The 15,167-nt window shown below is 37.8% G+C and overlaps 2 protein-coding genes across 3 annotated transcripts in view; both read right to left on the reverse strand.

Moving 5' to 3' along the window:
* ppp2r5a (protein phosphatase 2, regulatory subunit B', alpha isoform) overlaps positions 1-2,400 on the reverse strand; it is a 29,774-nt gene extending 27,374 nt beyond the window's left edge. The window contains exons 1-2 of the mRNA XM_079887358.1: positions 2,351-2,400; positions 2,089-2,267 (exon numbers count right to left, since the gene is read on the reverse strand). Of these exons, the coding sequence (XP_079743484.1) occupies positions 2,089-2,242 (154 nt within the window). The 5' untranslated portion in view covers positions 2,243-2,267; positions 2,351-2,400. The remainder of the gene's footprint in view (positions 1-2,088; positions 2,268-2,350) is intronic.
* A 1,754-nt stretch (positions 2,401-4,154) lies between these two features.
* dtl (denticleless E3 ubiquitin protein ligase homolog) lies at positions 4,155-14,805 on the reverse strand. 2 transcript variants are annotated; one of them, XM_079889270.1, is made up of 15 exons: positions 14,665-14,805; positions 14,461-14,586; positions 14,268-14,360; positions 14,122-14,183; positions 13,896-14,016; positions 11,949-12,014; positions 11,755-11,855; positions 9,329-9,402; positions 9,075-9,178; positions 8,892-8,996; positions 8,642-8,754; positions 8,454-8,543; positions 7,353-7,491; positions 5,761-6,365; positions 4,155-4,528 (listed from the first exon to the last, which is right to left on the reverse strand). In XM_079889270.1, exons 1-15 carry the CDS (start codon positions 14,717-14,719, stop codon positions 4,412-4,414), a joined length of 1,971 nt encoding a protein of 656 aa, XP_079745396.1. In that variant the 5' UTR covers positions 14,720-14,805; the 3' UTR covers positions 4,155-4,411. The 2 variants fall into 2 exon arrangements, with proteins under 2 accessions (XP_079745396.1, XP_079745395.1); XM_079889269.1 differs by having other exon boundaries at positions 14,461-14,589.
* Between the last annotated feature and the right edge of the window lie 362 nt (positions 14,806-15,167).

A 15,167-nucleotide genomic window follows, 5' to 3' on the forward strand; every position in this document is an offset into this window, starting at 1 on the left:
TTTTTTCTTATTTTCTTTATTTTTATTTGACAGTAGGCCTTTTCCCCTAAACATACCGAACCGTACTAAAACCGTGACCCTAAAACCTTGATACAAACCAAACCGTGAGTAATTTGAACCGTTACACTCCAACTGTTTACTATGAAAACACTGTCCCATGCTAGACGCTCGCTGCTGCTTCAGCCTTCACAGTAGAAATGTCCAAATAAAAATGTGTTCGATAAGCTGAAAGAAGTTGATCCATGTCTTTGTTGGAAACGTTTAAATAGAAGTTTGTTGTCACTGTAAATATTCACTTCCCATGGCCACGGAGGGGAATCAGAGATTGTGGGTCACATTCAGCAGACAGACACCGACACACAGTTTTTTTTCTATATTTATTTCAGCACACGGCAACCAAAATCAAATCCCTTGAAGCTTGAAACAGTTTTGCGGTGGCTGCCTGCAAGTTCTGCTAATTCACAAGCCAATAAACTGAGAGTCATACTCACAGGTAATGTTTAACCAAACACAATACAAAACTTTCAAAAGCTCTCAGTAGTGTGATTGTTTTATTGAGTGATGTGCAGTGGGTTTAATCGGTGACAGAATTAATAGATTTGCTATCCGGCATCTTCTCATCACACCCTCAACCTGCTTCCCTTAATGCTTTTACACGTAGAAAAGGCGAAACAACTTATGACATAGTCCTATTTTCTCCCTGAACGAAGATGTGACCAAGATAGAAAATGACATCTGGCCCAGTTGTGGCCCACATCTGCCACATTCTTCTGGCCCACATACCAAAGACTCAACCTGAATGTGGCTGGCCTGGCAATCGCATACATGTTTGGGCCTCATGTGGGCTCAGTTCTGGCAGTGGCAAAGGTCACATGGGCCACACACAGCAAGCCACAACTCACACTAAAACCAGCTCGATGTGTGTGGGCCAGATACAGCATATTGCCGCCAATGCTATATTAACTTCCCTGATAGCATACCTATCCACGCCTTATCTGGCCCAAATCAATTAAGGAGCCATTGGCTCCTATAAGGTAAAAAAATAGGTGCCAAATTATTATTTTTTTAAGTGCCACAAAATAATAAACATGCTTTAATTTTGTCATGTGTTGTCATGTCTGCCAACACTTTTACAGCATCAGCATTTTCATCCATCTTGTGGATGTCCTGGGAACGAAGATTCACTTATAGTAGGAACTAAATTGCTTTTCTAACTACATACAGTCACACATAATTGTTCTTTACGCAGAAGCGGAACCAGTGTCACAGACCATCACCATAATAATGTCAGCATCACTTGGCCATAGTTTGGCCTCCTCCTAATGCATCCTATAAACATTGGGTGTGTGTGCAAGACATACCACAATTTTATTTTTCTTCATTAATATCTGAGGTAAATTTGGCGAAAGGCAGCTATTCATAAGCAATTATATGGGCATTGATGAATTTCATTTTTAGCTCCTTCACTTCTTTCTCTTGTAGACAACAGGTTAAAGTACACAGTCTTTGTCTTTGTGTCCGATTTTCAAATACTTTACTTCAAATCAAAGTTTGTAGTGTTGTGCATTTAACCTTGTACCTGCCTGGTTATAGGTCCATGGCTCTTATAACTCTTTTTCAAAATCCCTATGGAAAAAATATAGGCCATCGAAAAAAGTGGGCGGGCACTGTTGCACTCTATCGACAGGTTTAACAGAACTGACAACCACGTGACTTCCAAAGGCAAAAATAAGAAGACAGGAAATGTGCGAAAACACAGGTTGGACCATGAAATAAAGATACTTCCCTTGATAAGAAGACACAATGTTGACACAATTGGTGTTTACAGTCGACACCCAAACACACTCACACGAGTCTTCCAGCAGACAGTTATGGGCCTGCTGTAAATACTTCACTTGAAGCTTATCAGAGATACAAATAGGTAACTTTAAAGCCTGATTAAAACATCCATGCGTGTTTTATTATAGTTTATTAGTTTTATGAGTCACTTTGTAAAGCATTGTAGGCACCCCAGCGCTGTCTAGGTAGGCAGCTCGCACGGGTTTGAGACGGAGCCTGAGAGTCTATTTCCAGGCTTTATCCTCTTACCTTTGAGCTGCGGGAGCGCCGAGATCTCGGGAGCCGCGGGCCTGCTGCTGTTCACCGCGAACTGAGACGAGCCCTGAACCCGCTGTCTCTGAGCCTTCCTCACAGACTTCCGCGTGAACCCGTCCACTTTCTCGGCCGCGGATATCGCCGACATTTCCAAAGCAGGTCTATCCAACGAGCTGCGTTTACAGTGTCCGTGTGAGCCCTAAACGTGTTCAATTCTGACTGACATCCCATTGACTGCGCTGTACATCAAACTCACCAGACCCCATCCAACGACACGCACTGTCGAGCCACTCATGAAGGCTGCATGCTCTCCAAATACACACAGGTATCCTGCGATGATACTTTTTGGTGACGTGTAAATGTAAACACGTAGTTAACAGTAGTTTTTTATCATTCTGAGCGCCTCAATAAACCTGTTACTCCACATAACACAACTCAAACTCAGACGACACACAGCCAAAACACTGAGTCATGATTATCCAGTCGCTTGACACCGGCTCCATGTATAACCGACGCGAGGAAAGTGTTTAATGTGAATCCGCCGGGCCGTAAAATTCCTCTGATCCGCTGAACTTCATTCAGCCGCTGTTGCGCCTCACTGGGGTCTAAATTTAATAAAGTCCCGTGGCGCGCTTGAGAGACAGAAGATTCGTCCAATGAACATTCGAGAAGACAGTAAGCCCCGCCCCCTGGCCAATCAGATTCTTGTTTTAATGGTATTTCGGGAAATAGTCAGGAGGTTCTGTATTCTTGAACTCTCACAAACAAACGTTAAACCACTCAAAATAATAAATATATTTAATTACATATATATAAAAAAATTAACAGATAAGTACAACATTTCAACGATTGCTCACAAAATAACAGCAAGTTAGTTTGTAAGACTTGTAGCCTAGTCAAACGAGTCAATTAAAGGAACAGTTCACCCCAAAATGAACTCGAAATACAAAAATGCGGAGACAAACGAAACATTGCTCTCCCTGTTCCAAACCTGTACGACTTTCTTCTTTTGAAAATAAAAAGTGAGAATGTTATTGATTCAGTCACCATTTACTTTACAGCATCGTTTTTGATCAGAAGTGGAATGACTGTCATTTTACATAACATCTCCTTTACAAAGAAGAAAGGCACATGGGTTTGAACATTCACATTTCTGCGTGAATGAACAATTTAAGTATACAAAAAGGCATATTTTAATTTGAAATGGGTTATAGTTAAAACTGAACTTCAAGGGATAGTTCACCCAAACATTTGTCATTTACTCTCCCTCATGTTGTTCCAAACCTGTATGAGTTTCTTTCTTCTGTTGAACACAAAATAAGATATTTTAAAGAATGTTAGTAACCACACAGTTGACTTCCATTGTATTTTTTTCCTACTATGGAAGTCAATGGCTACAAGCAACTGTTTTGTTACCAGCATTCTTCAAAATATGTTCTTTTGTTTTTAACAGATGAAAAACTCATACAGGTTTGGAACATGACGGTGAGTAAATGACAAAAATTAAATTTTTGGGTGAACTATCCCTTTCATTTCTAAAGCAGAATAGTTTTGATCAACTATGCTGAAGACCTCAGGCAAAAACAAGCAAAACAAGAACTAGGAGGATCAAAACACAGAAGCGGAACTGTCAGGTCAAGTCACATTCCAGACAAACCTGCAAATCATGTAAACTTAAAAGAAAACAAAACGGACTATAGTATACAGTACAATGTAAAAAGTGTTTAAATCATTTTGAAACGCACAGCAATATTGATATTCGATAACTAAAAGTCACTGAGCACATTGGAAATGGGTTAGTTATGTAAAGTGCTGCTTTACAATCAATATAAAACTGAAAATGTGACCGCACATTTAAGGACAGACAGGCTCAAATAAGAGGCATTATACATTTGGAAAGCTAAAAAAAAAAAAAAAAAAAAAATATGAAGTACAAACACTATGCTTATTAGACTTGCGTAGAATTTGATATCAATGCAAATGCTTTAAAATGCATGTTAAATCGAATAAAGTGTCTACAAAAAACTATTTTCAATGCATCACAGATAGACATGGAAGATTCAGAGAACTTGTAGAGTTTAATTATGGTGTCAAATGACTTCATCTAGTTTTGTAATGTTCACAAATGATTATCAATTTGACCCTTCTCTAGGAAATGAAACTTATACATTTAAAAACATACAACTAGATAAAAAAAAATTATACACATTGCATACATAAATACAAGTAGTATCTGCATATTTCTTCTTGGTTAGATGGTTTGTCTAGTGAAAACCTGGACTTAAACCATAGATGTGTCATATGTTAGACACTTTAATCAGTCTTGGGTTCTTTTCATAAAGTAGCTAGAGATTTTTTTCATAGGTCTGGAGGGTGATGCTTTCTTGTTTGGCGTTGGAGAGATGACCGTCATGGGACGCGGTGATATTGCCGCCTAAAAAGAAAAAAGATATGAATTAAAATGGATCATTTGGCCACAAAAAATAAAAGGAGTTACGATTTTAGAGAACAACTCAGAACTACTAAAACAATAAGGTTCTGGAAGTAAAGTCCCATTTAGAGTGTTCACATTTGGCAGGTTTGGTTTGATTAAAACGAACTCTGGTGTGATTGTTCTGTTAGTGCGGTTTTGAATTTGAATAAGTGTGAGCGCTGCCACCCGAACCCTGGAGCGAACCAAACAAGCGGACCAAGACAAGGCCTGTGCGATATGAAAAAAAATTAAAAAAATAAAAATTCATGATTTTGAAACAATATTTCCTTACACACGTACTGGTTTGTATAATTTTTGGGAAGCCGGCTTCGACGACAATATTTGAAGGCACCATACCTTTGCATAAATGATACGTGAGGCATCAGCGAACTTTTCATGTGTTGCGTAGTTCCCAAAAGCCTGTATTATCGCCTGGTTCGGAAAGTGCCATTGTCTTTGTGCCATGTAAACATGCAAGACAGACTTCTTTAACCACTGCACTCACATCTTTTGCAGCATCTCACGCATGACACAGCATTCTATGCGTTATCCAGACCTCGTCTCGTGTTTTAAACTGCAAAAATGCTTTGTGTGAACGGCCCCTACTCCATTTTACCACAAACACAGTTTGACAGGTCTTGAAAATCACCTGGAGCTGTGATTCGGACCAAAAGCACCAAGAGAACCGAACTACAAGTTCCCAAAACAGATTGAACAATTAGCTTCAAAAGGTTTTTCTTTAAAAATGAATATTTATTTCTTTATATAACCACTGCAGCTCAGTCCGAGCTCTTGATCAAACAATGCACAAAAAAAATTATGAGAAATATTACAAATTAAAATTCTATTTGAACATTTTCAAATGTAATTTATTCCTGTGAAAACAATACTGTATATAAATCAATAGGTTTTATAATAACTGTATCCTTGTTTGATCATGTCATGTGCAATGCTTCATGGGTTATGTAGTTAAATGCCACAGTCTTTCTCCTATTTTCCAATTTTCAAATCAATGTTTGTAATGTTGCAATTCATATAATCTTGGAGTTAGTTTGTTTGGTTCATGGCTTAGAATGCTATTGATTTATCTATATGGAAAGAAAATCTGGATCCAAGGGCACTGAAACAGTGGACAAACGTATCTGATTAAATAAAGTGTGACTGCAGTGATTTCTTTTCATGCATCTACTCACTGGAGCGTTGTGCGTTCTTGCATCCTGCCGTTTGGTGCTGCCGTTCGGGCTTTTGGGTTGAGTCGATCCTTTAAATCTCTGACTGATCACAGACAGCCAATCATTCCTTCTCGGAGAGCTGTTCTCTTTGCCAGCGCCAGCTTGACCAGTCGAGCAGAGCCTCTCATCTGTTTGCAAACTGAATAGGTCACCTTTCTCCTCAGAACAGTTCTCTGCGCTCACCGAACTCCTGCTCCGCTTTAAGTCGGGATACAACTCAGACACCCCTTCACTCTCACCTCCCAAACCAGATCTAGCGCAATCCCCCGTTTCCAGTCGTCTCTTCGCACGCCGTTCTGATGAAGGGCCCTGGAGGACCGGTGTGAGCACCTTACGGAGAGGAGATGTGCCCTGGTGACCCGGGGAACTGCTGCGGCTGAACCACTGCTGGATAGACGAGGGGATTTTGGGGCTGCTGAGCTTGGCTGAAGGTGCAGAGGTGTTTGATGGGAGGGGTAAATCAGCACCCGTGGGGGCACAAGAAGCAGGCTGGGGTGAAGCCAGAGAGACCACCCTCTCTGAACCAGGACTTTTGGCTGGAGTGAGTTCAACGGGGATGTAACGGCCTGAGGAGACCAATCAGAACTCATAAGTACCAATTGAAACCCATCAAGAAAGCAAATATTTGAATTATGAATTTAAGATACACTACCGGTCAAAAGTTTGGAATAATTAAGAATTTCAAAGTTTTTAAGAGGTCTTATGCTCACCAAGTCTGCATTTATTTTAAAATCTATTCAAATAGAAAAGTTATTTTAAATTGTAATAATATTTCAAAATGTAATTTATTCCTCTGATGCAAAGCTGAATTTTCAGCATCATTACTCCAGTCTTCAGAGTCACATGATCCTTCAGAAATCATTCTGATATGATGATTTGATGCTCTACAACATTCATGTTAAAATCCATCGTCTTCCAAAATCCATGTTTTGCTGCTTAATAGTACTATTTTGTGGAAACCATGATAAAGTACAATTTGAAAGTTTGGGGTAAGAGTTTTTTTTTTTTTTTTTTTTTTTTAAGAAATTCACATTTTATTCACATTAAACTGAACAAAAGGGAGATTCTCAAGATTACCATTACTAGCGTTAATAAAGATTTTTATTTCAAATAAATGCTGTTCTTCTGAAACTGCCATTCATCTAAAAATCCTGAAAAAATGTATCCGTTTCCACAAAAGTATTAAGAAGCAAACTGCAACATTGATATTAACAATAACAAATGACTATTATTAATCGAGTACCAATAATAACTGATCACCAAATTAGCATATTAGAATGATTTCTGTGAAACTGAAAATGTAGCTTTGCCGTCACAGGAATAAGTTGCATTTTAAAATATATTAAAATAGAAAAGTGTTATTTTAAGTTGCAATAATAATATTTTACAATATTACCATTTTACTGTATTTAATATTATAATAGATGTAATCAAATAAATGCCGCCTTGAGCATAAAAGGCTTCTTTCAACAACATTTTAAAAAACCTAATTATTCCAAACGTTTAATGGGTTAAGTTTTACAAAAAAAAAAAACCTTCACAAAAAACCCTACCAAGTGTTCTGGTTGGTGACTGGACTTTACGAAGTGTCCAGCCTACGATGTTTGCGTCTCGGTTCGATGAGTTTTCCGTCTCTGGTCTGCGGTTCAGGCGCCAAATCCTAACAGTGTTGTCATCAGAACAGGAAGCGATCTGCAGAGAAAGCGAACAATATCAAACTATAACCCTTTCACACGTAAGTTTAAAATATTCTGGCTGACCCCCCAGCGTGAGTTTTTCAAGGCGACCGTTATTTAGAATGTGTCACTTTATGGTTTCCATTGTGACGCATCATTGCTTGTCATGTGACACACCGCAGCAACAACAGAGCTGAATGAATGATGATCTGCTTTTATGTCATTTTTCCTTTTTTATTCAAAATATTCACAAATTTGTTAGATATGGCATGAAATATCTGATATTCCGATTGTCAAATATATGCAAGTGGAAGTGTTTTGTTGTTTAAAGACCTTTATAACGATCGCGTTAGTTGAGCTGTATGCGCGATGGGCGCCGCCATCTTAGTTTGTGCCGCAGACGCAGTTCAGAGAATCGGATCTGTTGGATTTACAACACGTGAATTTATCCACTTCTCCCAAAATACATAAAAGTAAGTGGCTGGTGAACTAGAAGAAGAATAGAGTAAACTTTAAAGTTACTTACACAATGTGTATCTGATATGAATAAAACGTGTCTAATGATAATGGAAAGGATTATTATTGCCTCTTCCTTTGACATCAGTGTGTATTTTACATACTCTAAATGCATTGTTTTTTTAGTACTTATATGTCTGAAACCTAAAATAAACATTATGTGGTTGAAAACACTGAAAAGTTGTGATATATGACAGCTCTGAGTGCGCCTGTCTCTGACTCAGCGCCAGCCAACGCGCGAAAGCACATTTGAATTTAGCAGTTGGTCACGTGATGGGACCAGCCTAGACTGATCACACCGGTGTGATCGTACGCTCCAGGGACCAGCCTAGACTGATCACACCGGTGTGATCGTACGTGCGAAAGGGTTAATGACTGTCTATTCATCCATCAGATATATGGATTTTTTTTTATTATTAATAACCTAAGAGCATCATTTATCGTGCACTTAAAAGTCCTAACCTTGGTGAAATCGGTGGGGCACCAGGCCACTGATGTGACTTCCTGGCTATGGCCCTGAAGCATCATGGGAGCTTGTTTTGGGTCTGAAATCTGAAATAAAAGCAAAGTTGTGTGCAGATAGTGACCACAGACGTTCTCAGGCAGACTTTAATTCACTCAGATCTCTAATTTTCTAGGTTATTGATTACCTTCCATATGTAAGCTTGATGGTCACTGGAACCACTGGCCAGGAACTGGTCATCTGGGCTGACACTGGACTTCACATAAAATGAGGAGTTACTGTGGCCACTGAACACAGCAACTGTGAAAAACAACAAAATGTAAAAGCATTAGCCTCAATAGCCTACAAATCATCTTTTTTTTACACGCCTAACAAAAACAGAGAGGGAAAACAGTTATAGCAGACAAAATAAATATTAAATAATATATTGGCATTACCTGGAGTGGTTTTCAAACCACTGATATTGAACATGTAGATATTGTCATCTGTGCAGTTGGAGAACAGTCTGGAGCCAGTAGAGTCCAGTGACAGACCAGAATATCCTGCAGAGGAAAACACCAGTGAGAACTCAACTGCTCATTACTATTGGCCTAATGACTGAGTGGACGTGAGCTGTGTACCTAGTTTGCGTGTGCAGGAGCCTGGGTAAGGATAGGTCTGTAGAGGGAGGGGGTTGTGGTAGTACGCAGTGTAGTTCTTCCGCAAATCCCACATTTTAATGATCCTATGACGAGATCAGAATGTTATTGGGAAATTTCATCTCAGCACATCAGCATTCAAATTACAGTTAGAAGTGAAATTGAGAAGTGTGACATCCACAGACAAATAACAAGCAATAAGAAGAAATCTGTACAAGACTGCATTATGCACTCACCCGTCAACTGCTCCCGAGGAGATGAGCTTGTTCTCGTCGCAGAACAAAACCACTGTCACACCCTGCTGGGAGTCCTACAGACGCAACATCTCTGAATTAGCAAAAGTGGAACTTCCACTGTACTAAGTTTGATACAAAGATAGGGGTGTGCGATATTGACAAAATATGTCAATATTTGAAAGTATTTTGTTGTTAACCATGATCAGATTATATTTTTTAAATTCTTAAATATGAAATATTCTAAATTTTTAAATATTTAAATTAATTTTTAACTTTGTAAGGGCAATTTTCTTATTTTTTTTTTTCAATTTCTTCTTACCTAATTAAATGTAGCTTATGCATAATTTATTATGTCAATTTATTACATTTAAGCAATAAATTCAAGTAGAATAAGACACTATAGGGCTGTTACCAATCAAATTAAATCAGTATTAAAAAAAATAAATCCTTCTTTGTAATGCAGAGGAAACAGAAGCTGCTTCTGAAGTGCTATTTATATGCATTTACAATAAATTTCAGAATTGCAGAGATACTTTAACATGAAACTAAAACCGCCAGATGGTGGCAGCAAGTCACTGATAATGAGTCATTGAATTATTTGTTTGGAACTATTTTTGTCAGCGAAATGGAGCAAAACAGGCAATATTATATAATAAAATGTAAGTCACTTAATTGTTTATTAAACTGTTGTATAAAATCAATATTGCATTTGCAATCATGCTGATATTTGAAAAAAAAAAAGACACCCTTTGTGTGATTGCTTAACTATATCATATGATTGGGGCTGTCACTAATGATTATTTTGGTAATCGGTCGATTATTTTGACGATTAATCTGATATTTTTTTAGGTAATAAAAACAGACATAAGCAAACAATAGCCTTTAAAATGACTTAAAATACATATATAAATAATAATTGTTACAAATAAAGTATCAAAATCAAGTAATCATATAGTTTTATAGAAAAACAATGCAAAATTTAATATACATAATATAGATAATCAACTTATGTACATTAGGCTTTTGTATTATAACAAATGCCTGCAGAGGGCACCAATGGCCCTGTGGTGTTACACTTCACAGATGATCAAATCCTGGTTTAAAGGGGGGGTGAAATGCTATTTCATGCATACTGAGTTTTTTACACTGTTAAAGAGTTGGATTCCCATGCTAAACATGGACAAAGTTTCAAAAATTAAATTGTACGTTTGAAGGAGTATTTCTGTGCCAAAAATTGTCCTTCCGGTTTGTCACAAGTTTCGGAAAGTTTTTTTCGAGTATGGGCATGTGTGATGTCAGATGTAACGGAATTTCCTTATACGGGTCCTAAGGGCACTTCTCCGGTAAGATCGTGGGCGCGCGCGCACTCGTACACCAGAGCAAGAGAGCGAAAGCAGTACCTCATCTAAGCGCTCTGCTCGGCTTTAGGGAAGTCAGTGTCACCAAAGAAGTGGGTTTTTGGTTGCCAGGGCAAGACAAACCTGCACAGATTCCCAAAGAACCCAGCGTTAAGGGAATAGTGGATGCAGTTTGTTTTTCCGGGGCAAAAACGAGTTGAGCAAGACTGTTTCCCTGCATTTCGACGATGATTGTTTTATAAACAAAGCCCAGATCACGGATTTGCAGATCGTCTAATGCTTAAGGATCGAGCAGTCACAATGATAAAGGTCCGCAGTCGTGCGTTGGAACCGCAGGCGGTGAGTAAAACTGTTGAACAAATGTCTCTGTGTGTTGTTAACGTTACTAGCTCAGCGCGTTAGCACAGCTTTAGCACATCGCCCACACGGCCCGCCCCCAGCCGCTCGGTTTTTTCCGGAAAGACTCTGTACAGTCTATCTTTCACTTATAAATATAATAAAACTAAAGACTTTTTGGAGATATGAACGATGCAATACTACTCTATAGGTACTCAAGATTAACAGGAGATTGAGTGAAAATGAGCATTTCACCCCCCCTTTAATATTGGCCAAACGATATTTAATTCAAATGTTAACTTGATTTTTAATATTTGGCAACTTCTTTAAAATAGAAATGCTACAGCCACTGTAATTTCTTGAATAAGAAAATGTTTTTCTCTTAAAACAGAGTACTCAAATTTATTCGCGGAATCGTGACAGCCCTACATATGATATAAATATAGCCTAAAAGTCAAATATTCATACATGGGCATTTTAATAGAGTAAATCACGAAGTGAGAGCCTGCACTCTAAATGCGCACGTGCAGTAGTCTAACCCTCTAGGTGTGTTTTTGGAAAGTGAGGGACTCAATGTCAGATTTAAGATCATTAAAACAATTAGGATATTATCATAAATGATATATATCACACGCCCCTAATCACAGATAATTATAATGAAATATAATGGATATAAAGTACCCCAATACCAAAAACAGATCAGGCAAATTAATGTCAGGTTGTTTGACTCACCACAGGGGGCGCCATCCCACGTCTCTTCTTGTTTTGAGGTGTATATCTTTCAGGTTTCATATGGGCACCACTGATCTGTTTTACTTGCCTGTAGAAACCATCTGTGACGGATGAAAACATATTTTGTGAGCTTTAGAAAACATTTCAACGGCTCTATTATTAAGCAGATAATGGTGGTCAGAATAATAAAGAACCTTTTTTACTGCATCTTGTATCCCAAATCATGATGTTCCCATCTCTGCCTCCAGTGCTAAACACAGCTGTAATGAGAGAACAAGCCGTTTAAAAGAAAAAAATATTTCTAGAAAAGTAAATAGCAAGTGTGCAGTGCACATTCAGTCATGCCTATTATCCAGTGTTGTTTTTAGTATAGTTTCAGTACTATTATAATATTTTGACTTTCTTTTCATTTTAATTTTAGATTAAGTTTTAGTCATTTTGTGTTTTATACAAAGTCTTTTAATATTTCTATTTTGTTTCAGTAATTTTAGCTATTCAACTTCTTTCAGTTAGCTGCCAAGGAGGTTTTACACAAGTATGCCTTAACCTGTTAAGCTTCACCAGTGCGTGGGCGCACTGAAGCGTTTTTTATTTATTTAATTCAAAGTTACTATCAGATTTAATGTTATACCTTGACAAACTATACATCATTAAAAAGATATAAGACTCAAGTTTCAGTATTTGACCACTATTGTATTCTGAGAAACTCATAGTGACAGTTATGTCTTAATTTGTGTCAGGAGTTATGAAATGAAAAAATGAGTCGATACCTTTAATATGAATTATGCGCGTCAGCCGCTCCCATTCATAAAAAACTCCCGTGCTGTCGTCATGACAGCGATACACAAAACAACGTCCCTCAGGGCTTTAGCTCAAAAATGTGCAGATTTGGAGAAATATTGATAGATTCTTTTAGATTCACATCATATTTCTATAGACAGGAATAATATTTATTGAATTTATACCCAAATGCGTCAATGTAATCTTTATGAGCGTTTGGTATTCTAATTCACAGTGTTTTCAATTCATACCAAGGCTGAGGGCGCTATATGCACAGTAATATAGTCCATATATGGCACATGAAGAAGAGCCATGATCATGTGACATTCCAGGAAGCCTCGAACACACACACAGCTAACAGAGATCGGCTGTAATCATGCAGATAAAAGATGTTTTGAAGACAATAAACATGATTGCAATGATATCTGATTTGCCTGTGTTCTTCAAGCCATGCCAGGTATTTTTATAATAATAGATTATATTTATAATGTAATGCTAATCTATATAGACTTCATCATTGTGCATAATACTATCAAATAATATATTTTCTGTCTGATTTTTTTATCTGAAGCTAAATTAGATCACAGAAGATTATTTAAAACATTCGGCTTGAGTTATAAAGTACGTTTTGAACATAAATATGGTTTTAATCTCATATATTGTCGTGTATTGATGGTGTGCTAAGCTAACATGCTAGCTAGCCCTAACTGTTAGTCACATGACATGGTCTTGAAAAACATTTAACTAAATACAGAGTTTTGGGCTTATTATCTTCAGATTTTAAACATAAAATGTTTAGACATGTGGCTTTAGCTGTAGTGCATTTCTAGATTGCTCCAGTGCCAATTTCAATTTTATTTTCATGAGGATGTTTCATAAAAAATAATTTCTAATAACTTTACAAAACTTTGAAGCTATTTATAACAATTTTTGTCATTACGACAATAATTAATTCTACATTTACAATAAACTGCCAGGTGTCAGCTTTCAAACGAGATCATACTTGTGCTTTTAGTACAAAGGGTTCATGAACTGTATCTGTTTTAGTTTGGGTATGTCATTTCTGGGGATTTTTCAAAAGTGGCGTTGCAGCTTAACAGGTTAATTATTGGCAGTGTGAACAATTAATGCATCAAGAGAGATGTTACAAATAGTTGATTATTTCTGATTAGTGTCACACTGGAAATGGGAGGTGAAATGAGCGCACTGCATTATGGGATACATCATCAGCATACTGCACATGGCAAAAGTAGTTGGTCATTATTTCATGCATAATTTGCATTATGAATAGAGTACACATACTGAACAGTATGCAATTTTAAACATAGCTGTAATCTTGTGTGATCGGTATAGTTAGTTACCTCTCTCTTGCTTGGAAAAAGCCACCGATTTAAGACTGCATTGATGTCCTTTAAAAGTTCCCAGTAGGTCAGCAGTGATAACATCCCACAGACGGGCGGTTTGGTCACCAGAGGCGGTTACCTGTAAAATAATAGCCCCATTTAAAGCAATACTAAAACATAGAGGACTTCATTTAGTCCAAAGCACTGAAACCATCATTAAACGGAAGAATCATGCAAAACTCACCAAGCTGTTTGTACCAGGAACCCAGGCGATATCAAAAACAGCATTATCGTGTGCCTGCCACTCTGCAAAACAAATGTTTCACGAATGAGAATACATGCTATGCTTTACACAAGTAGCCTGTCTTGAATCTAGGTAAAGAAACCAACCTTTCAGGACAGAGCTCTGTTTTTCTCCAGTATTAAAGATGGTCACAAACCCTTCTTCATTTGCAACAGCAAGGCTGCTCTGTTGGCCAGGAGCTGAGCATTGCAAACAAACCATCGCAAAGTTTACTCATTATACACTGGTGTGTTTCTGACTACATATGAACTCATTGTGAAAGTTTAATTAAGTGTGTACCAGATGAAAACGTGCATCCAAACGGCGGGACAGCAGCAGCTGAGGCTCCATATGAAATGTGTTCGTCCTGTCGCGCGCACTGATACCCGTCCAGCAGAGAGGACAGCGGATAGCCTCGACGCTCACCTGCTTATTAAAGCATGTTTGAGTGTGTAAACAGCGTAATAAAATAGATTCCCACTGACATATCTTAATAGCACTCACCATTGAACCGTCTTTTTATAACTCCTCGATCAACAACATGGTGAAAAAGAGTCATTGCTCCTGCTGGATAGACGTTTCATTCAGAAGTGGTCAGTTTCCCGCGAACAATGAAAAAGCGGCGAAGACGAATTCCGCGCGAGATTGACGTTCGCTCTTCTGATTGGCCGATACGTCAGAATACCGGAAGTGTTGAGGCGCAGAGAGTGAAATGGCTGCTGGTTTATGGCTTGCCACTAGAGGCACGCTGTGGCCCGGGACGAGCCAACTTAACATTTAACCTCATTTGAATTTTTTTTTTTTTTTTTTTTTTGAATGCCTTAGTATCAAAAAGTAAATAAATAAATAAATCCCGAAGCATCTATTGTTTTTGAAAAATCCATTAAATTTGAGAACTGTTTATCACAATTCATGGAAGCCTATTTCCGCAACATAAGAAAAAAATGATGGTAATAATTTTAATTTTGGTAAATCATAATTATGATGACTTAAAAAGTCGACATTAT

Source organism: Squalius cephalus, assembly GCF_949319135.1.
Source record: "Squalius cephalus genome assembly, chromosome: 12".
Classification (NCBI taxonomy): Eukaryota; Metazoa; Chordata; class Actinopteri; order Cypriniformes; family Leuciscidae; genus Squalius; species Squalius cephalus.

Bases quoted from the DNA above. Each gene is read 5' to 3' on its own strand.
- dtl (XM_079889269.1), bottom strand. From the start codon at position 14,719: ATGACTCTTTTTCACCATGTTGTTGATCGAGGAGTTATAAAAAGACGG. The intron at 8,997-9,074 runs GTACACAGCTCA...TTTCCTCTGCAG, and splicing joins CTCCTGCACACGCAAACTAG to GATATTCTGGTCTGTCACTG. The intron at 8,544-8,641 runs GTAATCAATAAC...CTTTTATTTCAG, and splicing joins ATCAAGCTTACATATGGAAG to ATTTCAGACCCAAAACAAGC.